Source organism: Mustela nigripes, chromosome 13 (assembly GCF_022355385.1).
Source record: "Mustela nigripes isolate SB6536 chromosome 13, MUSNIG.SB6536, whole genome shotgun sequence".
NCBI lineage: Eukaryota > Metazoa > Chordata > Mammalia > Carnivora > Mustelidae > Mustela > Mustela nigripes.
Genome location: NC_081569.1, coordinates 52,630,422 through 52,656,329, shown reverse-complemented (window position 1 = coordinate 52,656,329; position 25,908 = coordinate 52,630,422). Strand labels below are relative to the sequence as shown.

Here is a 25,908-nt window from a genome sequence, read left to right as displayed (position 1 = left end):
CTGTTACAGAGATTCATGTGAGGGCTTTTGTTATTTTGTTTTTATTTACTATTCAGCTTTTAAATGAGGATTTGCACACATACTCACATATCACTACATATAAGCATCAAGTCAGTGCTACTTTCCACATTTGCAGTGGTAGACACAATCAACTGGTCAAACTATTTATGGGTCAGATCATCAAGACACAGGATCCAATAAATAATCTAGTCCTGTATCCTTAGAAAAATGACAGATTCAAGGACTGGGCAGAAAATATACACAATGAACCTAGAGCTTCTAGTATCTAGTAGCACCAGAAGGTAGAGGCGCCAGACACACACGGACACACAGACACCCTTGATGAAGGCAGGTCACAGGAGCACTGGAGCCAACTGAAAGACCTCCTAATGGTCCAAGCTGAGCAGATGGAACAACAAAATAAAGTAATATTGGATTATAGCCCACAGTATAAAAAATACCCACTGAGTCCTCACTAGCATAAATAAGTACATAAATAAATGGGAAGACCCATATCCCAAGCCAAAGAATTTACATAGCTTCTCCACCTTCAAAGACTGCACAGAGTGACTTCCTTCCAGAAAATACAGTATAGAAGATGAATGGGAATAAGTTTACAGTAAAGAAACCTGACAGCTTCCACCTCAGCTAGATGATCAAGGTCAGCATCAACAATAATGACAGTAGGTACACTTGATATGTTAGGACAGTGGTACTTGATCTGCCAAAACCCATAACCTCAGTCTAACCATGAAAGAAACATCAGACAAATTCCAATAGAGGAGCACCCTTCTATTGGAATTGCAAGATAGTTAACTTCATTAATTGTAATGCATGTACCTAATAATGTAAGATGTTAATCATAGGGGAAACTAAGTGTGGGATATATGGAAACTCTCTATACTTTTCTTTCAATTTCTCTGTAAATCTAAAACTGTCCTAAAAAGTCCATGAAGTCTTATTTTAAACCACATGTATACATACACATACACACACAAACACACACATCTCCGTATGTATATCTCTGCAGGATATGTGCTCTGAGACCACATGGCAGCAAAAGCAACCACTTTGTCCTGCTTTAGGTTGTTTCAGCTGATAGAATGAGACTGAAAAGTAACTTCTAATCAACTGAGCCACTGAGATTGTAGGTTTTTTACTTTCGCTGAACAAGTACTACCTGCACTCTACCTGCTATTTAAGTATAGAGACACATTCAGAAAGTATTTGTTAGGCCTCTCTAGTTTACAATAGCAGTATCAAATAATTACTATTATGCAGGAAATGGAGCTGGTGATAAGAATAAAGCAAACAAGACACAGATTTTAAGTCTGAATAAAAGTGTGAACACTGTATCTCACAGCCTAAAATAATCCAGAAGTCAGAAACAATGGCCCAGATGTAGGCTAAGTACAGGTGTGATAAGCCATATTTAGATCTCAGGATGGGGCGGCTGCAGGGATGGCAGTTTGGTTACGGGAATCTTAGGGGGGGAAAAACTAATGTTTATTATTGACCATAGGATATACAAGATTTTGGTTTTTCAAAAGAGGGCATGGGTTTAAAGAGTGGAGAAACACAGAGCAGGATTCCTCCAGAAAAAAGATGAAGGGTAAGAACTCCGAAAACCTTTAAAACAAAGTTTCCTTATATCGTCGTAAGTAGATCATACTGCCTGCCTCTGATAGGCAGAATAATGGCTTCCTCCAACCCTGTCCATGTCCTGATCCTCTGAAACCAGAAAAGGGGAATTAAGGTTGCAGATGGGAATTAAAGTGGCTAACCAGCTGACCTTAAAATATGGAGATTACCATGGATACCAATCAGAGGTGTCCTTAAAAGTGGAAGAGGGAGGCAGAAAAAGAGAAAAGGGAAAGAGGTGTGACTACGCAAGTCAGAGACAGGCAAGGTTGCTGGCTTTAAATTTCAAGGAGCTCACTGGTAAGGAATATGGGCAGTTTCTAGAAGCCGGAAAGGAAAGGAAAAGGAAACACATTCCCCCTTGAGCCTCCAGAAAAAAACCACAGTCCTACCAACATCTTGAGGTTAGCCCAGTGAAAGAGACCCAGATAGGGACCCAGGAACTAGAAAATATTAAGTTTGTATTGCTTTAAGCCACTAAGTATGCAACAATACACGACGGCAACAGTAAAAACAAACACACCGCCTGCAGAAAGAACTCTCCTGCTTTGAGCAGGACAGTGCTTTTAACCCAGTATCAGGTGGCAGTTCTACCACATGCTAATTAAAGGAAAAGGGAAAAAAATCTTATTTATATGTGTGAAGTAAATAATCACAAATAAGAAGAGAATCAAAAGATCAGGAATCAAAGAACTGATACATGTAAGCTACAGCAAAAACCAGGCCAGGCTATTCATTTCAGTAATAGGTGGCCTTTACATTACAATTCGTCAGTTTCTTATTTTACTTCATCTGAAATCCTCACATTCACCACTGTAAAAAAAAAAAAAAAAAAAAACTACTTATTTGTGGTTACAGAGTTAGCTCTCTGTATTAGTCACCTCAAGCTACCTCGACAAAATACCACAGACGGGGAGCTTAAGCAACAGAAATTTATTGCTTACAATTCTGGAGGCTGGAAACTCCAAGACCAAGGTGCAGGCAGATTCGGTGTGTAGTGAGGACTGCTTCTGGCCTGTACACAGCCACCTTCCCAATGTACCCTTCACACGACTGAGGAGAAAGAGAGCCCCGACTCCATTAGCAAAAGGCCCCACCCTCATAACTTCATTTAACCTTTATCACCTCCCAAATACCAGCACCTGAGGGGTTAGGGCTTCAACATATGAATTTGGGGAGGACACAAACATGCAGTCCATGACACCATGAGTGATCATTATTTAGGTTAAAAAACAAAAGAAGGAAAGCCATCTTGCCCAGAGAATATTCATTAAAGAAAACTATCGAGTCATATAAATTATCATAAGCAAGAAGGAAAAGCTGGGAATATAAAGTGCTTCCAAATAGCATATCTATATACAACTTATATGTTCATTAATATATTAGTATACATGTAGATATAGAGAGGGACGTGGGCCAACTGTCTGTGTTTATACAATGTATTCAGTCAGCTCCTGCACTAAAAAAAGATGCCTTTTCAATTTGTTCTCTTAAAATAAATGTGCATTTAAAAACATACCAGCTTCAGAAGAGGGGAGATACAGATGGTTATGGTACCAACACGTCTCTCTATACATAAATTGTAACTATAAACTCAGATTCTACAATCCAAAAAATTAAGAAAACAGTGTAAACAAAAGTCAATATACAAAAGAGGCTAATAACCCAAAAGAGAAAAGAACTCCCAAAGTTTGTTATTTATTCCACAAAATTTATTCCATAGATACAGTTTTCCCTTGACTCTAAGCCATTAAAAATGGCTCAGTAAAAAAATGAAACTATATTGAAATTTCACAAATACAGTCATACATAACCAGATCTGGAGTTTATACCAGTCAGTTTCCGTCACCAGTTTCATCTAGAAATACCTGTATCAGAGATAAAATATTGAAGAGCATATTAAACTCACGGGTTTGCTAATTATCCCTGCCTGAATTACACTTGCCCATGACAGACACAGTGATGGTCAGTCAGGGATAATGACCACACCTTTAAATGGTAAGAAACCTCATCACTAAAAAGTGTCCTTCTGTAACTCATTTCTCTGCTTCCCACTCCTTTTCCCTCTGTGGGTAAGCCTGTACTTTTCCAACAGAACAAGGGGAAGAGGGGCACGAGAGAGAATGAGGAGTGTGTCTCAGAGTTTCCAGGCTGGTTTGAAGTAAATGAACAATCTAGAAGGCCGTCAAAATTGAGGAGTAAAGAATTATCATCAGTACCAAGATTTTGCTGCTGTTGCTGTGGATTTTTTTTTTTTAAGATTTTATTTATTTATTTGACAGAGAGCCAGCAAGAGAGGGAACACAAGTAGGGGGAGAGGGAGAAGCAGGCTCCCCACGAAGCAGGGAGCCCGATGTAGGGCTCCATTCCAGGACCCTAGGATCAGGACGCAAGCCGAAGCAGGCGCTTAAGGACTGGGCCACCCAGGTGCCCCTGTTGCTGTGGTTTTGATCAGCTTAGCAAAGGCTTAGCAAACGTGATCATTTGAGCAATGACTAAAGCAGAGAATAAGTGTTACTCCCACTGGAAAAATGTTGGACTGCTTACCCCACCTGCTGTTCACTGGTAAAACTGTGATTTGCTCCCTGGTTTCATTTCAGCCGCAAGCAAACACAGGCTCTGTGCTGCACCTGAGGCCTCAGAGTGGCCGGAAATTTTCTTTTCATTGTTTGGAACCTGGACAAGGGCACTGGAGTTAATACATCTAGTTCAACCTTCATCTGACAGATGGGCTTGATTGTCCTTTATTGGATTAGGCCAAAAAGCATTTACATGTTTGCTGTTACTCACTTTTTATGGTTAAAAATCCTTTAATCACAACTTTTTGCAAAGAGGAATGAGGCATCCGCATTTCGGTCACTTCTAAGCAATCTGCCCTTCCAGAAGGGGTCCTTACAGAGCACTGGGAAGCTAATGCTTATTTTTGTTTCCTCTACAGGGTGATTTAATTGATTACAAACTAGAATGACGGAACTCCAAAATCGAGCGTTCTCTTAAAGACTTTTCATTAAATGGTTTATAACTGAGACAGGGGGAATGAGAATGAATTAATACTTGTTTGCTATAGATGTCCCGCATTTAGAAAAAAGAAAAAGAAACCGAAAAATTGAGATAGCAAATGGGTGCAAAACTTTCCCAGTCTTTTTAATATCACATATCATAGCAGCCCACTAGGAACCTCCTAGATTTAAGGAACTAGAATTTGGGAATGGGAGTATGGTTATAACAGCTTGGGGGGTATAGTGTGTTGAAGTCACATGCCTAGCCTTTGGGGGTACTGGGCAAAAACCTCAATTTCTTTTTTTTTTTTAAGATTTTATTCATTTATTTAACAGAGAGAGAGCAAAAGCACGGGGAGCAGCAGGGAGAGGCAGCGGAAGAAGCAGGCTCCCTACTAAGCAGGGAGCCAGGGCGGAGCTCAATCCCAGGACCCTGAAATCATGACCTGAGCCGAAGGCAGATGCCTAACCGATTGAGCCACGCAGGCGCCCTAGTTTCTTTTTTTTTTTTAATTGAGGTATAGTTGACATCCAGCATTACAGTAATTTCAGGTGTACGACATAATAATTCAATAAGTCTGTATGTTAGGCTGTGTTCCCCCCAAGTGTAGCTACCATCTATCACCATATAACATTATTACAGTATCATTGGCCATACTCCCTATTCAGCACCCTTCATCCCCATGACTTATCCATTTCATAACTGGAAGCCTGCAACTCCCACTCCCCTTCCCCATTTTGCCCATTCCCCATGCCCCTCTCCTCAGCCAGCTACCAATCTGTTCTCTGTGAAAATCTCAATTTCTAAGTCACTTGGTGGGAAACCTTGAATTTCCTTCTCCATATTTTACTATTCCACCTTTTGGTATCTCAAAGAGTAATGAGATATATATTAAACAAACTAGAAAGGCTTAAGTCAGTAGATCAAAAGGATGAACTACAATTCAATATAGCCTAACTGTTTGCTATATTAAAAAGAAAAGACATTTATGTTTAATGAGAAAACATGAAAAGTACTTAATTGTTCTAGGGGGAAAAAATTAACAACTCATTGTTTTGATCACTCATAACAAACTATTAAATCTCCTCCTAGAAGTCAGAAGCCTCAAGTTCAAATATTAATCTCACCATCAACTCCTTGGCTGTATCCTTAAAAAGGCCTAACTCTACCCAATTACTGTTTCTTCACCTGTAAAACTACATTTAATACTGCCTACCTCTTTCACAGGGAGATTCTGACAATTATTTAAATCTAAGGATTTCTTTTAGGGCCTATTCTGAAGAAGCAGTTTTGGTTCGTTTAAATTTTATTATTATTTTTTTTATTTCCTTATTCCTATTAGTAATGCATGCTCATGGCAACAAAACAAAACAAAAATTAAAATAGTTCAGAAAGATATAAAGAAAAAAGGAAAATTTTCCTCATCCTCTTTATCTCCTAGTCTTATTCCCTACAGGTAACCACTACAGATTTCCCATACAGCCTTCCAGAAATACTCTCTGCATACGGATGAATATCTTCCTTTTCCACAAATGGAAAGACACTCCACTGACTTTCCTTAAGTAACTGTTTCCCTCAGTAGAGGGCATTTTACGTATCCATCCCAGTCTTTAACAGCCACATGGCATTCCTCCACAAACATGCCATCATTTATTTAACCAGTCCTCCTTCATCGAGATTTGGAAGTTGTTTCCAGCCTTTCCTTAATTTAAACAATTTGCAGTGAATAGTCACCTACTTACATTTGCTAACTTGTTCAGACATACCTGCAAAATAAATTGCTAAATACAAAACTTAGGGGCCACAGGCTAAGTTTTGATGTCAAACTGCCTCATCTATAGGTTGTATCAATTTCCATCAAATGAAGAGTATCAGTCAATACTGAATATGGTCAACACTTTTTTTAAAAAAAAAAGATTTATGTATTTATTTATTAGACAGAGATCACAAGTAGGCAGAGAGGCAGGCGGGGCAGGGGCGGGGGCGGAAGCAGGCTCCCCACTGAGCAGAGAGCCCAATGTGGGGCTCGATCCCAGGACCCTGAGATCATGACCTGAGCCGAACGCAGAGGCTTTAACCCACTGAGCCACCCAGGTGCCCCAGTCAACACTTTATTTATTTATTTATTTATTTATTTATTTATTTATTTAAAAACAGTTTTAGGAGTGCTTGGGTAGTGCCTTCAGTTAAGTGTCCAACTCTTGGTTTCAGTTCAGTTGATGATCTCAGGACTCCGCATTGGGCTCCTCACTCAGTGAGGAGTCTGCTTGAGATTCTCTCTCCTTCTTCCTTTCCCACCCCCCTTGCTCACATACTCTCTCTCTCTCTCAAATAAATGAATCTTAAAAAACAAGAACAAAAAACAACCCACATAGTTTTAAAGGCCCATTCTATAATGTAGTTTCATTAGGAAGTTTATCTACAAGGAAATTAACATGGATTTTTAAATATTTGTAAGCAATCTAACTTATGTGTCTACCATTTCTTTGAAGCAAATAAAAACCCACAATTTCCATTTATCAAAATAAACAAAATTAATAATAATTTTTAAATTCAGGCACAAATTTTCTAGAAAAGAGAGTACTGGTTGTCACAATACAGTCAGCCATCCTCAAAATGAAGGGCCATTGTATCATTACAGTTATCACCCTAAAATTGTACCATTACCCTAAAAATGTAAATGTCTCTATGGATACTGGGCTATGTTCCCCCAGGGTTTTAAAAGTGTTGCTATAATGCTAGTATCTTTTACCTAGAATGATGTGTGTAACAATTTAAAAATTATGCACAAGAAAACAAAAATTGAGCCACAAGAACCCCAGGCCTGGGTTAGGTCTTGACCTAACTTTACAGCATAAAGAAACATTAACAAAATGCTGGTGTGCTTTCATTCTTCCCTGCTAGGTTAAAAAAAAGATGTCTCTAATCCCATTCTTTTCTACATAAAATAAACACAGCACACTTTTGCAAATAAATTCTAGTTTAAATTTAACAAATATGTTCTCTTTCCAAGTCAATGCTAGCAGTTTAATAAATAGTTAAGGAAAATAACATAAATACTAAAATTTCTTATGGAATCTAACATTTCAAATATCATAATAAAAAATACAGAATTATATAATCAGCTTTAAAAAATCTTTTTTATTTAATAATTGACCCCCCCAAAATGGCAAAGATAGAAGTGGCAAGGAATCCAAAGTATAGACAAGATAAGAATAAAGCTTGATTAACATATATTAAGTTTAACCAGATAAAAAGAGAACAAAATAGTGAGAAGGGATTTTCTATATAAAAGATCTCTCAAAGTGCCTGGCTGGCTCTTGAACTCCTTGAGTTCAAGCCATGAGTTCAAGCCCCACAGTGGGTGTAGAGATTACATTAAAAAAAAAAAAAAAAAAAACCTCTGGATGCTATAATTCCTGTTTTAGTCTCACAGTTTAAAATACCTGTTGTTTGCATTGAATTATCAAGTTCAACAGACTTAGAACTAGAAGATTATAAAATCCAATGTGAATTAGTGTTCGTGTATGAATCTGTCCCTTGGGAGAGCAATCTCTCTTTAGCCACCGAGCTTTCAACCACGGAAAGAAGAGCACTTCATTTAGTGTGACAAATGCAAATGAAACATAAAGGGTTCTCCTGACTTGAACTCCCAAAATGACACTATCTAAAAACATACTCTCTCTAGCTTGTACCATTTACCTTCTAAATTATCTTCTAGAGCTATTAATCATTCAACAAATATTTATGGAACTCTTTCTGAAAATCACAGTGCTGTGTCATGTACAGACCCTTAGGTGGCTTTTAATTACTGAAACAGACATATAAGAAGTAAATAATTAATAGTAATAAAATGAGGGATGAAAGTAAGCACTACATTTCCGAAGTACAACAATACTAATTGAGGAAAACCAGAAGCTTCACAGAGAAAGGTGGCGTTTGAACTGAGCATTCAATAGAGGAGGAATATGATTTCGAAAAATATAACAGCAGAATGTGGGTTACAAACTATAGAATTCTGGCTAATCTAGGCTGAAAAGGAATTTACTAAAAGAATTTCCTAATTCTAAAATAGCTCCTAAAATTGATGAGAAATCTAGAGGCTGAAGGAAGTCAAAGTCAGGAAACAGGCTGTTGAGAACTCAAATACAGTAATATAACAAATAGACCAGATAGGATGCCACGGTAACTGCCATAGTAAATAATCTCCAGTTGCCCCACATCTATATGTTATTGCCTCAAGACTCAAAGCCTGGGGGTGGGCGGGGGGATTCAAAGCCTGATAAAGGACATGAATAAGTGAACTGACAAAATCTCAGTAAGGTTCGATAATAGTATTCTCTCCATGTTAATTTCCTGACTGCAACCATTGTGCTCTATGAAACTTCCTTGCTTTTAGGAAATATGCACAGGAATGTTTAGGGGTAAAAGGGCATTAAGTCTACCGTTTACTCTTAAAGACTAAAAAAATCTTTAAGGGGCCCTAGGTGGCCCAGTAGGTTAAGAATCTGACACCCCTTTTCAAAGTAGAAAATATTTATGTTTCTGATCATACACACATTTAAAAATTTGAATTTAAAAAAGGCAAAGTTCCACATAATCCCTATATTTTCCCCATTCCAAACACAGTTAATAGTTTGGCATATATTTTTATTCTTTTAGGATTCTAATGCAAGCATGTATCTTATAATTTTTACATAAGCATAATATTATTTTTTTTTTTACCTTAAAAGTCTTATCATGATATCTTTCCAGGTTTGTTTGTTTGTTTGTTTGTTTTTGTTTTGTTTTTTATTTCTTTTCAGCGTAACAGTATTCATTGTTTTTGCAGCACACCCAGTGCTCCACACAATCCGTGCCCTCTCTAATACTCACCACCTGGTTCCCCCAACCTCCCACCCCCACCCCTGCCCCTTCAAAACACTCAGATTGTTTTTCAGAGTCCATACTCTCTCATGGTTCACCTCCCCTTCCAATCTTTCCAGTTTTGTATAGAAAAAAATGTACTTGAAAATGGGAACAGTGATTATTTCTGGGTGGTCATTTTATAAGTAATTTTTTTTCTTGGTATTTTTCTGTCATTATAGGTAAAATTTACAGATTTAGGAGATATTTGTACTGCATACAAAAGGGAAGGAAAGGAAACAGATTAATTCTTTTTGGTGGGGTGGGGAGGTGGAGGGAGAGAGAGAGAATCCCAAACAGGCTTCACCCCAGTGTGTGAGCCTAATGCAGGGCTCAATCCGACAGCCTGAGACTATGACCTGAGCCAGAATCAAGAGTCAGACAATTAACCAACTGAGCCACTCAGACACCCCAACAGATTAATTTTTACAAAATAGGAAGGTATTTTGAGAGAGGCCATACTTGAGATGAGTTTGGAATTGAAATTACATAATGCTCATCTAATTGAATCTTTACAACACCTCTACAGGTGAGGAAACTGAAATTTTCAGAAGCTTGAGCAAATTCTCAGATACTTTATAACAAGTAACTGGTGAGTTGGAAGGTAGGATTCTAACCAGTTTCTGTTAGACTCCAAAACACCCATGACTGACCACCATGGGATTTCTCCCCCTGAAAGAAAGCTTAAAAAACAACAGCTCTAGGGGCGCCTGGGTGGCTCAGTGGGTTAAGCCTCTGCCTTTGGCTCAGTTCATGATCCTGGGGTCCTGAAATCGAGCCCTTCATTGGGCTCTCTGCTCAGCAGGGAGCCTGCTTCCCTTCCTCTCTCTCTGCTTGCCTCTCTGCCTACTTGTGATCTCTCTCTGTCAAATAAATAAATAAAAATCTTTAAAAAAAAAAAAAAAACAGCTCTAGTAGGGGGGAAAGATAAGGAACAAAAAAAAGGAAGAGAAGCAAAAAAGTAGAATTCTTAGCAGTCTTTGAGGAGGTATACCCTACTTATCCATTGTCTGTAAACTTGAAAAAATAATTACTATCTGTCTGTAATTCTTCAACTCATACTTCAGCTTTCCGAGGTCCTGTTCTGCATAAAATCACTGGGGTGCCATCTACCAGAGACACTAAGCCTCAAGCTTTAGCAGCACTTTCCTCTCCCCTCCCTGCCTGTCAGGAAGTCAACCGGAGAACAGATGGGACACAAACGTGAGCCCCCCTGCCCGCCAACTGTGTATAAAAACCATCTCTTTTTAGTCCACTTCCATCTTGTAAAATGAAAAATCAACTTGTCTAATTTCTCCTTCCAGTGAATGTAAAATACGTGCTCTTAATAGAAGATTCTCTAGTCACCTCTTAATTCAATGATTCTCTTAGCTGTAAAGAGGAGAAACATTTTTTTTAATTAACAGGAATTGTTTCTACAAATTCATATCAGCATAATAAAGAAGCAGCAAACCAAAACACAACTTGGAAGTGATGTGAAGATTAGTAAGGGAAAATAGGAAGCCAAGCTTGGTCCTTTGAGAAATATTTATTTGTCATCAAGCTTTACTTCCAGAAAACTCATAGCTTCCTTGGAAGGACTTATATATCTATAAGGGATTAAGCCTTTTTCAGTAAGACTAAGCTTTAATTAGCCCAAATATCAAACAAAGACATGTTATTTTATTATCAGTCTTGTAGTAAAAGGAAAAAATGAGGGTGAAGTATCTCAGTCCTCAATATCATGAAGCCAGCTCCTGAGACACGACCTTTCGATTAACAATAGAACCACAGATTACAAGTCCACTATTTAAATGAAACCCATGCTGCATTAGACTTTGAGAATGAATACTCACTAAATACTTTAAATTTTCCCAGAATGTAGCTGTTAATGATCTTTTCAAGCCAGAGATTATAGAAACCTAAACAGGGTGACTAATTATTTCACAGAATACGCATGCATTAGCAAAATCTTCCCACAGCTAAATACAGATAGGGAGGAATCACAGTACTGATAACCCAAGAATATACATGAATTTTTGATAACAGTCCTGCCATTTCAATTATGCTTTGCTTAGGTTAATAATAAAATGTGTTTGCTATCTCTCAACTAAAAAAATATTGAGGGACACCTGGGTGGCTCAGTTGGTTAAAGCATCTGCCTTCAGCTCAGGTCACTATCCCAGGATCCTGGGATAGAGCCCTGAACGCCTGTCCTCCCTGCTCAGGAGGGTCTCTGCTCCTCGGCCCCTCTGCGCGCTCATGCTCTCTCTCTCCCTCTCTCTCTCACTCAAATAAATAAATAAAATCTTAAGAAACAAAAAAGAAGCATTGATCAGACATATTTGTATCAGTCCTTAATAGTAAGAGGACACAAAGGGAGGATTAAGTATATACAACAGGGAATCCATTCTATTACTCTCCTACATATTTTTTTTAATTTCACTGCTATTTGCACATATCAAAGACATGACATGGACTGTAGGGAACAGTATCCCTGAGAGGGCTGTTTTTACAGAAATTGTCTTTTAATAATTTAAGGCTGATGGACAAATTGGTTGGTCAGATTCTAAAACAACATCCTAGCAACATCAAGATAAAATTAAGCACATCGATTTTGTATCTTGTCAACGTCATTTGGCATCCATTCAAAAGTGAAATATTATCTTTTCTTTTAACTTTCTATTTAAATTCAATTAGCCAACATATAGCACATCATTAGTTTCAGATGTAGTGTTCAATGATTTACATATAACATATAACATATATTTACATATATTTACATATAACATATAACACCTAGTGCTCATCAGATCATGTACCTTCCTTACTGCCCATCACCCAGTTACCCCATCCCTCCCACCTCCCCTCCAGCAACCCTCACTTTGTTTCAAAAGTGAAATATTATCTATATCAATCACCCATGCACAGCTCCATGACACCTTTATAGAAAAGTTTCAAACCAACAAAATTGTTGAGATTTCCATCCAAAAGAAAAAAAAATTAACAGTATTAAACCATTTGCTCTTGGTACTGCAACACACCCACACACGCGCACACACACACGTGCACACACACATACACAAATGGCTTCTAATGAAAGAAAATGAAATTTCAAAAAGAATGAATCCAATGTCCCAATAAGCTCATCAGTAGTATCCATAAAAAAGAAATGACTATGTGTCAGTATGGTCTTTATTTCTCCCTTCGATATTTCGAAGTGCATCAGGAAATCGTGATATCTGAAAAGAAAACACATTTTCAACCACTTAATTTCTTTTCTATAAAAGTCTAGAGGGGAGTGCCCAGGTGGCTCAGTCAATTTAAGTGTCCACCTCTTGATCTCGGCTCAGGTCTTGATCTCAGTCATGAGTTTGAGCCCCGAACTGGGCTCTACGCTGGGCATGGCACTTACTTTATTAAAGAGTCTAAAGGGGTGCCTGGGGCGCCTGGGTGGCTCAGTGGGTTAAGCCGCTGCCTTCGGCTCAGGTCATGATCTCAGGGTCCTGGGATCGAGTCCCGCATCGGGCTCTCTGCTCAGCAGGGAGCCTGCTTCCGTGTCTCTCTCTCTCTGCCTGCCTCTCCGACTACTTGTGATTTCTCTCTGTCAAATAAATAAATAAAATCTTTAAAAAAAAAATAAATAAATAAATAAATAAAAAATAAAGGGGTGCCTGGCTGGCTCAGCTGGCAGAGCGCTCAACTCTTGATTTTGGGGTTGTGAGTTCAAACCACATGTTGTAGGTAGAATTTACTTTAAAAAAAAAAAAAAAGTAAAACAAAACAAAAACATCTATCTAGAAAGTCATGCAGTGTTGTGGGTAGGACCAAATGATCTATATGGCCTCTCTAAAGTTCACTTGCCCAGTACGGTGGAAAACAATCACTAATGTTCCTACAGAAAACAGAAGCCCAATAGCATAGTAACTATGCTAAAAACTCTGTAACTATGCCAGAAAACTGTGTTTTCTGAAACAGAAAACAGACCTGGTGGTCTAGAATTATGAGCTTACCATTTCTCATTTTAGCATCAGTTAAAACAACAATGGTGACACTGTTAAGAACAACTGGAAACCATATTCTGCAAGGGGTGCATAGCCCCCACACCAAAAATTAATAAATAAATAGAACAAAGCCAATTCTCTGGGTAAATACATGTAATAAACTATCTTCCTTTAAAAAAGGAAAAAAAAAAAATGAAAGTAATGTGACCTTAGTCAATAGCCCCAAAAATGGAGTATACATGTACCTGGGGATTCATGAACATTTCTCAAAAATATATGAAAAGGATTTTTAAGTTTCAGATAATCAGTGTCCAAACTCTTTCCCAAAAGCTGTCCTAGAAAGTACTTGAGGACTGGCAACCCCTTCTCAGCCATTCTCACTCTGACTGTGGTGAATTCCCTGAGCAAGAAAAGGGATAATTTTAAATATAGGTGTGGATTTTGAGAAGGTATAACTCAAAGACCAAGTAACAAGTTCTTTTGCAAGTCATGAAGTTTCCAAATCTTAACTTTCAACAGAATTTAAGGAAGACCTAATCCAGTTGCCTGCTGATAGATCATTAAAAAAAAAAAATTTGTAAAAATGATTTTGGTATATAATTGGAAAGGTATTACAAGAGTTGAGTGACACATATGATTAAAGTCCAGCCATTACCATCTACTAATGTTTCTCAGTCCTTACACTTATAAAAATAAAAATTAGGAAGAGAATTTATTCTGAATCCTATCTCATTCAGGAATAAGCAATATTCATCCATGGATACCTGCATAAATTCATTAGGGAAAATGAGATCCATTTACAATAAAATTTTACCTTTATGTATAACAATTGCTAATCAAAATAAATTGTATATTAATCAATATAATCTTAATTTTATTACGAAAAAAATTTTACATCCAGGCCCTAAGGTTACAAGATTTTTTTAAAAAATCAAAATGGGGCATCTGGGTGGCTCAGTGGGTTAAAGCCTCTGCCTTCAGCTCAGGTCATGATCCCAGAATCCTGGGATTGAGCCCCGCATCGGGCTCTCTGCTCCAGGAAGACTCTGCTTCCTCCTCTCTCTCTGCCTGCCTCCCTGCCTACTTGTGATCTCTGTCTGTCAAATAAATAAATAAAATCTTTTAAAAAAAATAAAATAAAATAAAATAAAAAATAAAAATTTGTTATAGGGAAGCAAGTGATTACTAAAAAGTTTTCAGGTTTGAAAATATGTTACATTGGATAAAATTCTACAGAAGATGTGGAATTAAAACATGAAATAAAAAGAAGAAATAATATAAATCTTCTCACTGCTGAAGAGTTTATTAATGCCATTCTTTAGTGGGTGATGATGAATATCAAATCACTATTGTAATTGGACTCCATTCAGGTATAAGAATGATATGACAGTTATATTTAAAATGTCAAATATAGGGGCACCTGGGTGGCTCAGTTGGTTAAGTGTCTGACTTCAGCTCAGGTCATGATCCCAGTGTCCTGCAACTGAGCCCCACATCAAGCTCTTGGTTTAGCAGGGAGTCTGCTTCTCCCTCTCCTCCTTACTCATACTCTCTTTCTCTCTGAAATAAATAAATAACATCTTTTTTTTTTAAGTCACATATATACTTAATTAATTAATTAAAATGTCAAGTATACAATATGCTGGAAATTTTATGTTCTGAAACCATCTGAACCATTGATCAAAAAAGTTAGCTGTAGGGGTGCCTGGATGGCTCAGTGGGTTAAAGCCTCTGCCTTCAGCTCAGGTCATGATCCCGGGGTCCTGGGATCGAGCCCCGCATCGGGCTCTCTGCTTGGTGGGAAGCCTGCTTCCTCCTCTCCCTCTCTCTGCCTGCCTCTCTGCCTGTTTGTGATCTCTGCCTGTCAAGTAAATAAATAAAAAAATCTTTAAAAAAAAAAAAAAAAGTTAGCTGTAATATTCAAGTATAAGTACATAATTTATTAAAAAAATTTTAAGCAGAATACTATCAAAAAGCATCAATAACGAAAATATGTAAGTGATATGATGGTCAGTGAGAAAAGCAGATCTCAAAACAGTAAACATTAGCAAGGATGAAGATGCCAAAATAATGTTTGAGGAGTGGTCTGCAGCAGCAGGGAAAAGGGCCAATTCCAGTATCAAGAACTAATCTTTTTTTTTTTTCTTTTAAAGACTTTATTTTTAAGTAATCTCTACCCCCAACGTGGGACTCGGGACTCATATTTACAACCCCAGGATCAAGAGCTGCACGCTCTGTTGACTGAGCCCGCCAGGCACCCCTTACCAAGAGTCAATCTTAAAGCAATTTTCTTTTAGGACACTTAAGCACGTTCTGTTTCTAACCAAATTTACTACAGGCTTTCTGAAAAGGGGGAAATATAGGCTGTCAAGTGTGAACTTTAATAGGCCCTCAATCTCTGTCTGGCTGACACAATGAGGATGACCCCTTTCAGTGACTAGGAGGGAGCAAGTGCTTTAGAAATCTGCCAGCAACTTAGATTTGACATATTTTCTTCTTCCAGGTCCATAGTAAACTTAACCATCAAAGTCAGAGAGTTCCCTTCTACTGAAATAGTAGCAATGGAAATGCCAAGGGCATCTAGGATTAATTATTATTCAAGCAATGGACTTACACTATTGTTTGCAAAGCAAAAGTTTGGTCGGAAACCAAAATCACCTCCAAGTTCTTACTCTCCTTAATGTGGCTATAAACGGCTGCCTTATCTTTTCCTAGACATAAATAATTCAGAAATGATTAAAAGCGCTGCCATAGGAATGTGGAGCAAGAAAGCAAAGATCTGCTGTCACCCACAATAAGTGAATACAAAATCAGTATTATCTTCATTACCATTTTGCGACATGAGGAAAACAAGTGTGTAAAAGGATCATAAAACAGTCCACCATACGTCCCTTTCCAACTCTCAAGTCACTCCAGGGCAGTTTAGGGAAGCAGCTGAAAAAACAGTTCGGGAATCAAAATGCCTGGGTTGAATGCCGGCTCTGCGATTTTCTGATTGTGTGATCATGTATGTTACTTAAGCTCTCCTAAATGTGAGTTTTCTGACTGTGCCTCAGTTTTCTCACCTCACACTAAGTGCTCAATAAATGTGTACTAGGATTACTACAAGGAGGAAAAAAGGAAAGGAAATTCCAAGGACTGCCAATAGGCCGTGAACTCCCTCTCTGCTAGTAGCTCATCAAAAAGAAAAGTCTAATACTAACAAATCCAGTATTTTTTTTAAGTTAATGACTATATCCAGGGCAATACCAGGCTTCTAGTGGATAGTCAATGAAGATAATTAGCCTTAGGGAGTGATATGATATGCTTACCCAAACTCCACAAACTTCCAATCCACCTACAGAGGGAATAATTTAAGGGCAAGAGACTCGCAGACACAATGTGCTCAGCAAAGTTCCCTCGGTGTATGACTTGTCTCGAAAGTTGTTCAGTTTTATTTCGTCTTGATTTGCATTTACCAGTCATGTGTGTGTAGTGGTCCAAAGTAGAAAGCAAAAGGCGTAAATCGTATTAAATTCTGGAGTTACGTAACTAGCTGGTCCTTACCTGGCTAAACCTCTGTTACGAATTTTTTTCTTTCTGATCATTTCAATTACTCTCCGTTTGGGGCACAAACGCAACACAGTACATGAGAACAAGGAGGCCTCAGGCAGGGCCATCAATCTTGACGCACTTAATCATTAGGCACCAAGAACAGTACTCTTAGCAAGCCTAACGATGACTGATACTTCAGAATCTAAGAAGTGGAAGGAACTAAGAGGTCATAAACCAAACCAAAATGAAGGAGAAATCCCTTCCAACGTCTCTTAGTACAGCTTTGACAAGATGAGGGTGGGGGTAACAGAGGTGGAAGCAGTGGAGGCCAAGGCTCTCAGTGATGACCCAAGGGCAGGGCCACACATTCACACCCACTGACACACCGAACCACGAAACTAAGCAGTGAAAAAATCCCAGAAGAAAATATAAGATAGGGTTTTTTTTAAGGCTATCCCAAAAAGAGATAAAAGCCTAAAAGGTTAACAGAATTGGTTACAATATTGGCATAAATCAAAAAACATATTATTTCCCCTCTACACGATATACCACCATTTTACTCAATTTAGTTCCACAGAGATGAGTAAGATAGAAGCACCTTCATTCACTCAATACAAGAAGTTAATGACACTTGCTATTAAAGGCCTATGTGCCAGACATTTCAGTCAGTACCAAAGATACTGTTACTACAGTTTCTGTGAAGATGTGACCCCGGCAGCCAGAGTGTCTACCTTGTTCTCAGTAAAGTGGCGACTGGTTCATAGAAATGCAAGACATAGGAAAGAGTTGAGTCAAAAGTATCTTGGTGTATAAACCCCAGCTCTGATACCAGCTATAAAAGCTGAGGCAAGTCAATTAACTGAGATAAACCAAGAGAGACCCTGGACTCCAGGAACCAAACAGAGAGTTACAGAAGGGAGGGGTTGGGAGAATGGAGTAACCGGGTGATGAGTATTAAGGAGGGCACATGTTGTGATGAGCACTGGGTGTTACATGCAACTACTGAATCCTTGAACACTACATCAAAAACTAATGATGTACTGTATGTTGGCTAATTAAACAATTTTTTAAAAATGAAGATTTTATATATAAAATAGATATAAAATGACGTAATTATAAAGTTTAAACAAACTTACGTAGTTTAAGAAGTAAATTTGTAATCAAGTTATATATACATATATATGCAATATATACAATTGAGCCTTGCATACCTCCCGGGATAGGAGCGCCATAGAAAAATCTATATATAACTTTGATTCCCTAAAAATTTAACTACTAATAACCTACTGCTGACCAGAAACCTTACCAATAACATAAACAGTCGATTAAGACATATTCTGTATGTTGTATTACAGACTGTATTTACAATAAAGTAAGCTAGATTATGAAAACATTAAGAAAATCATGAAGAGAAAATACATTAACAGGATCCCAAAAAAATCCCCATATAAGTGGACCTGCAAACCCATCTTGTTCAAGAACCAACTGTATAAAGTTGTTATAAGGACAAAATGTGTTATATAGTGAGCACTAAATTGATCTGAGTTTCCTTCATTCCTGCTAACCTGAACCTAAGAATTTATCAAATTTTACTTATTACTTACCTTAATCCTAACCAGGTTAAATATGTTACAATTTTTTTTCTAATTTTTTTCCAGCTCTATATTTCTGTATACAAGTACTATTTTTAGGGACATCTTACCTACTGGGAGCATAAGACACTCCACACATTTCAGTAGCTGGAAATTTTTCCTTAATGAAAAATTTTTTTTAATCTATGCACATGAGAATTCAAATATACGACACTTTGGTAGTAGACATGTTAAAATAACAGAACAGCTCATAAAGAGATTGTACTGAAACCCCTTTGGCCACTATCAGTGGAGTAAGAGTTTGCCTATCATTCCCTACTCAAGCTATACGAAGTGTCTATGAATGTGTAAATAAGGTCGATCACACTGCTATTAAAATTCAGACCTGACTGCTGAAACATCTATTTTCAGGTTGAAAATTGTTTAAAAAAACACGAAGGCCAGTGACCCCTTGTTCCTAGACGTATGTAGTAAAAAAAAGAACTATGCCGTCAGAAGAGAGAACTATGCATCTGATCCCGCCCCAAAATACTATGGAGTCCAGTCCGCAGGGAGCATTCTTTCATTGAGTTTCATTGAGTAAACCTTTATTATCCTACCATGTGCTAGGCCTTGCACAGTGAACAAAACAACCCGCCCCCCCCCCCCCAAAAAAAAACACCTTCCCTCCTAATAACAGGAATGTCTGCCGGTTCTGTAAGGCTGCCCAATAGCTCCTCCAGACCAAGTCCTGGCCGCACCCCCACCCCATGAGGGTCAATCACATGGACACCCCACCGGAATCCCACGGGCGCGCTAGCTTTGCAGCCCTGACACACCCTGGGTTCTTAGCTATTCTGGGTCTGGACCCCTCCCGCATCTGGGGACGCCCCGACGGCCGCCTCTCCCACCCCAAAGCCGTGGGGAGGTAGCCGGGGTGCTCGCCCCTAGACGCGCCACGTGCACACCCGGCGCGCGCTCCCGCCGCCCTCCGCCCGTCCCGCGCAGGCGCAAGCGCAGGCGCCGCGGCCGCCCGACTAGCGTGCGCCCCGCAAGCGGGTAGCGGCTCCTGCCTCGCGGCCAGCCCCTATCAGCCCAGATCCCACCATCCGAAGCCTCTTACCGGCGGTCTGGCCCCGGCGCCCCGGCCTCCTGGCTCCCGGCGGCCTCCTCGCGGGGCGCCTCCTCCTCGGCCGCCGCGGCCGCCTCGGAAACCACGGCCGCGACCCCGGCGGCCGCCACTGTCCCCGCCGCCGCCGCCTCTTGCCACTGCGGCTGCGGCCCCCGCCCGGTCGCGATCCCCGCCTGGCCGGTCACGGCCGGGCCGACGGCCGCGGCCGCCCCGAGCTCCTCGCTCCGCCTGCATCTGGCCGCCGCCGGCGGTGCTGAGCGCGCGGGAGCCGGGCCGCCGCGGAGACGCCCTGGCCCCACCGGAAACGGGTTGCTCGAAAGAGCCGGGAGCGACGGGCCCCCGGTGGCGGCGAGCGCGGGGTGCGGGGCCGGGGATGGAAACCGGCCGCGGCGGGGGCGGGGCGGCCCGAGGCCTGGCAGGTGGGGCCGGAACCGGGGCCCGGGGAAGGCTGGGGATTCAGAGGAAAAGGCCCGACCCGACGTGGGACGGGGAAGTGGGGAGACGGTCGGGCTGGAGGAGCGCCCTTGGCTTAAGGATGGGTTAAAGCGTTTGTATAATAGGAACTCGTTTTTGTTAAAAGGAAGGAGAATACGAATATGAATGTATTTGCTTTTTTTTTTAATCTGAAACGTATAGTACCAAAATGTAATCAGAGGTTAACCTAACCGTATGGTGAGGCTCCCAGTGAGTTAATTTTTCCTCTTTTCCCCGTTTAATCTCCAGATTTTCAAGAATGAATGTGTGTAATTATTAAAATAATTCTGAATTCAGGAATCAGAGGAGGTGTGGAGGAAAAGGTGGGTGGGTCTCAAGTGAGCGGTGTGGTCTACAGCAAGCAACTGTGCTTGCTGTGCACCGTGCAAAACTGGTAATGGATGGGAGGGCTCCCAAGTCTTTGGGAGAACTTGCAGAAATGTCTACTTTAGCTCACATTGCTGAGCACATGAGTGTTTAATCCTGTGATCCTTACTTTGCAAATGAGAAGCAGCCCTAGAAGTTAAACAACTTGCCTTAAGTGGTGGACCTGGCATTTTTAACTCAAGCGGGCTCACTCCAGTCTATTCTTGTGTGTGCGTCACTTATTTAGTAGAAAATGTTGAGATTCATCCATGATTTAATAATTATATTCTTTTTTTGTTGCTGTCCAGTCTGTTCTTTTAACCAGGGGGAAGAAGGGCAATTGGTTATATGGATACAGGGGAACCATTTTTAAGTTTGCATTACAGAAACCACCTAAAATAAAAAGGGCTGAAACTCCCATCATCCAATCAGCATAGCAAAACAAGTGGCTTTTTTACCCCCTTCCCAGTCTTTTCTGATACCTGTATATACTCAACACTATTCATTGCTTCTAATTGTCTACTCTAGGCCAGGCACACTGCTTGGTCCTGGAGATTTAAAAAAAAGAAGGAGAAGAAAGAAAATGAAAAAGTAACTGCTGTCCCTGCCTTTATGTAGCTCACTTTCCACTTTCCCTAAGGAGGATAATCTTGTAAACAGATGACTGCACTAGTGTGCTGAGTGCAGTGAAAAGTTCAAGGTGAAGGCCCAAAGGAAGAAAAAAAAAATGCCTAAATGAGTAGCTTAAGGCCTCATGAGAAATAGACCCTTGAGCCAAGGCCTAATGGGTAAGCAGGAATTTGCCTGGTTGATAAGTGCGATATGGGAGATTTCTAGATGGAGGGAACTGATGAAGGATTAGGAACTGGAGAGGAACAACTTTAAACATAGTGACACAGTGTGGTTCTGAGTACCTCCTATATAACACTTCATTTAAACCTCTCAGCAGCCTATGAGGTTATACTAGTGTCAGTCCTGTTTTACAGATGACGGATCTAATAAAGAAACTTCCACAATCACACAGCTTAGATTGGAACTTTGGGCAGTCTGGCTTCAGAGTCTATGCTGTTAACCACCAAGAAAATCATTCTGTAGAGGAAAATTAGAATCCTAGGCAGAGCCATTAGGAAACTACTGGCATAGTTCCTGCCACAAATGATTAGGGCCTCAATGAAGTTGAAAGCCAAGGAGGCAAACAATGGGAGAATGGATAGGACCTCATCACCAGTTAGTTGTAAATGGGGTGGGAAAGGGGTGAGAAGTTAGAGGTCAAGCCCAGGTTTCTTGCTTGGTGGTAGTTAATGATGCCACTAGTCAACAGAGAAAATACAAGTTGGAGATGTGTCAGGGAAAGTTGTCAGATGAACAGTATTTTATCTTTTTAAGATTTTATTTATTTGACAGAGACACAGCAAGAGAGGGAACACAAGCAGGGGGAGTAGGAGAGGGAGAAGCAGGCTTCCTGCTGAGCAGGGAGCCTGACATGGGGATCCATCCCAGAACCCTGGGATCATGACCTGAACCGGAGGCAGAGGCTTAATAACTGAGCCACCCAGGCGCCCCTTCACAGTATTTTTTAACATTGTATATTGTTCTGTGTTATTTCATTGTCTTAATGATGAACATATTTGTCAATGGACACTATTAATTCTCACACAGTACATCAAATTTTTCTTTTCCATCTCCACTGATCCCCAGCCTTTCCCTTTGTTTTATTCCTACACACTCTATTTTCCTCATTTTTTTTCCATATCTCTACTTGTCAAATTAAGACTGGCAGTGGCACCCAGAATTAAGTTATTCATCCCCATGCTTAACTCTGAAAGTCAACAATCCTACCTCTAGATAAACACTAAACAGGAAGACAAAAATAGTACCAACAAAGGTATCCTTTTCCCTTTGCACCATAAAGGAGCTAAGAGGAGATATAGACAGATAGGAAAGGCATATATATATATATATTTTTTTTTTTTTTTTAAGGAAAGGCATTTTTAAGAATGCACTGAACAGGGAAGCCGGGGTGGCTCAATCGATTAAGCTGCTGCCTTCTGCTCAGGTCATGATCCCAGGGTCTTGGGGTAGAGTCCCTTACCGGACTTCTTGCTCAGTGGAAAGACTGCTTCTCTCTTTGCCTCTGCCTGCCACTCAACCTGCTTATGCTCTCTCTGACAAATAAACAAAGCCTTAAAAAAAAAAAAAAATGCACTGGACAGGTGCATGGCTCAGTCAGTTAAGCCTCTGCCTTTAGCTCAGGTCACAATCCCAGGGTCCTAGGATGGAGTCCTGAGCTCCCTACTCATTGAGGAATCTGCTTCTCCCTCTACCCCTACCCCTGCCTGTGCACATTGCCCCTCCCCATCTCGCACTGTCTCAAATAAAATCTTAAAAAAAAAAAAAAGACTGCATTGGACAAGCTGGACCCCCAAGTCCTGTGTGGCCACGAACTATAATGTTTTGGTACATTATCTCTTCCTAATTCTACATTCAGTGATATAAAGTTGGTACTTGAAATGGGTTACAGTAAGAATTTTTACACCACAGAAATTGTCAGATATTTGCAAATCGGGGCTTTGTTGGAGGTGGGGGTGGAACCAGCTGTTAAATATTACCAGCACAGGGACGCCTGGATGGCTCAGTTGTTAAGTGTCTGCCTTCGGCTCACATCAAGATCCCAGGGTCCTGCGATCAAGCCCCACATCAGACTCCCTGCTCAGTGGGGAGCCTGCTTCTCCCACTCCCCCTGCTTGTGTTCCTGCTCTTGCTGTCTCTCTCTCTGTCAAATAAATCTTAAAAAAAAAAAAAAAAAAAATTTACCAACACACCACCAGTTTGGGCTCTCACCATGATGACGAATCCACATATTAATCTCAAACCAGACAGCATAAATCAAGGTTTCAATCTTGGCCCATTTAGGGCTGGACGATCTTTGTGGTGGTGGCTTTTGTTGTGTATTATAGAACGTTTAACCACATCTCTGGCCTCTACCCACTAGTTGCTACCCTCCAGCAACAACTCTTCCCCCTAGTTGTACAACCAAAGATGTCTCCAGTTTTTCTGGAGTGATGGGAAAAATCATCCCAGGTGAGAACCACCAGCAAAAAATTGATGTAACTATATAACCATCCCACAAAAAGTCTCCAAAATTACGATAGAAAAGGTGGACTTTTTTGTGGACAAGAAGAGCTAACATTTATTTAACACTTACTTTGTGCCTCTCACCGTTCCAAGCACTTTAAATGTACTAACTTTGAATCTTTAGAATATTCCAGTCAGGTAAACACTATTATTATTCCTATTCTACAGATAAGAAAACTGAGTCACAAAGGGGTTAAATAATTTGCTCCAACTAATAAGTGACAGAGTGGGATTCATACCCACTCAGTCTGGTTTCAGAGTCTGTGTGTGTGTGTGTGTGTGTGCGCGCGCGTGTGTGTGTGTTTTTTAAGATTATTTATTTGACAGAGATCACAAGTAGGCTGAGAGGCAGGCAGAGAGAGAGAGAGAGAGGGAAGCAGGCTCCCTGCTGAGCAGAGAGCCTGATGCGGGGCTTGATCCCAGGACCCCTGACCCTAACCCAGGACCCCGGGATCATGACCTGAGCTGAAGGCAGAGGCTTTAACCCACTGAGCCACCCAGGTGCCCCCAGAGTCTGTGTTCTTAAGTCTATGCAGCAGATGCTACCAGATGTCCAAAGACTATATTCCTCTTCCCTTCACCGTCTGTCCATCTAAGATTTTTTTCAATTCAGTCAGCAGAGTTTAGATATGGTGAATTTTGAGATCCCCCCTGCTAACCTTCTTAACTAGAGGAACACCTCTAGCTGAAGTTCTTTTAATCAAGATGTTGAGTATGCTTTCCTCTCTGGTTTTGATTCACATGGAAAGTGATCTATCATCAAGGATAAAAATGGCATTCTTGCACTGCAAGGAACCAGAGGCCTTTGATTTTATAAATAACAAAGGGAAGGAAGATTTTCTGCTATTGCTTTGACTTGATGCACCTGATTTTAAACATATGCCGCTGCATGAATAAAAAATTGAGTTTCCCTTAGGTAGTATTCGTGAGATATCAAAAAGAAAGTGCTCGATTACATAAGGGGCTCCTTTCAAAAATAAATGGACTTTTTGCATATTTTTAAAGATATGTGACTTGATATATTTAAAAAAGAAAAACAAGAGGCAGCTAATTCCTTAAGGAGATAGTTCTCAAAATGTGGACCAGCAGCATAGCATAACCTGGGAACTTGTTAACAATGCACATTCTCAGGCCTCACCCCAAATCAGAAACTGGGGAAGAGACCCAGCAATCACTGCCCCCATTATGTGGTTCGGATGCACCCTCAAATTTGAGAACCGCTATCAAGGTGATATTTGAGCCTTCAAACATCATAATTGCAGGAAACCACATAATTCCTAGCCTGATACCATAGCGCTCAGAAGCTCTTATTGTTTCATGAAGGTGGATGAGGACCATTTTTTGTCCTATCATAACATCCATATCATCTTTAATTAAATTAAAGATTTAATTAAAATGCATCTTCCCTTTGCAAATAAATTTTCATGGAACAAATGCATCTTCCTGATTCTTCTTTTCATCTTCTACGGGCAGATCTTCTACAGTTTTGTTGAATTTCTGATGCTTAGTAATAAACTGTGCAAATTGGAAAACATTGATAAGGTCTCTCAAAAGAGGTCTTTGTATTTCATAGGTGTTTTTGAACAGCTGCAGCCACTGTGGAGAGGTGCTCAGGGTTGCAGGGGGAGGGCCTTTGGAAGGAGCTCTCCTTTCAGGCCAGAATCCCTGGCCTTTAACTGGTGAGGAGGACAGGGCAGTGAACTGCCTGCCAGCTCACACACAGTAGGTCCTTGGGCCCTAGAACCGGAGTCAGGAAACCACCGAAAATGAATGCGTCAAACTCCAGACATGGAGAACTCATGGCTTGGCCGCTCTCCCTCCATCCCCACTCTCAGCTGCTGACCTTGCTTTCTATTTCACAGAGAAAGGGAAGCAATTGGCATAGAATCTCCACCACGGCCATTACTCACAGCCTATGTCAGTGCCCCTCTGCCCTGCTGTGCCCTGCTATTATAAAGCTCTCTTTTATACACCCCATGAAATCTAGCACAGTAGTGAACACAGAATATGTTTTTTTTTTTTTAAAGATTTTATTTATTTATCAGAGAGGGAGAGAGAGCGAGCACAGGCAGACAGAATGGCAGGCAGAGGGAGAAGCAGGCTCCTTGCTCGGCAGGGAGCCCAATGCGGGGCTCGATCCCAGGACGCTGGGATCATGACCTGAGCT

General features: G+C 40.3%; 1 protein-coding gene across 1 annotated transcript in view; it reads right to left on the bottom strand.

Annotated features, from left to right (window-relative positions):
* AVEN (apoptosis and caspase activation inhibitor) overlaps nt 1-25,079 on the bottom strand; it is a 179,450-nt gene extending 154,371 nt beyond the window's left edge. The window contains exons 1-2 of the mRNA XM_059372110.1: nt 24,880-25,079; nt 19,758-20,214 (exon numbers count right to left, since the gene is read on the bottom strand). Of these exons, the coding sequence (XP_059228093.1) occupies nt 19,758-20,214; nt 24,880-25,079 (657 nt within the window). The remainder of the gene's footprint in view (nt 1-19,757; nt 20,215-24,879) is intronic.
* Between the last annotated feature and the right edge of the window lie 829 nt (nt 25,080-25,908).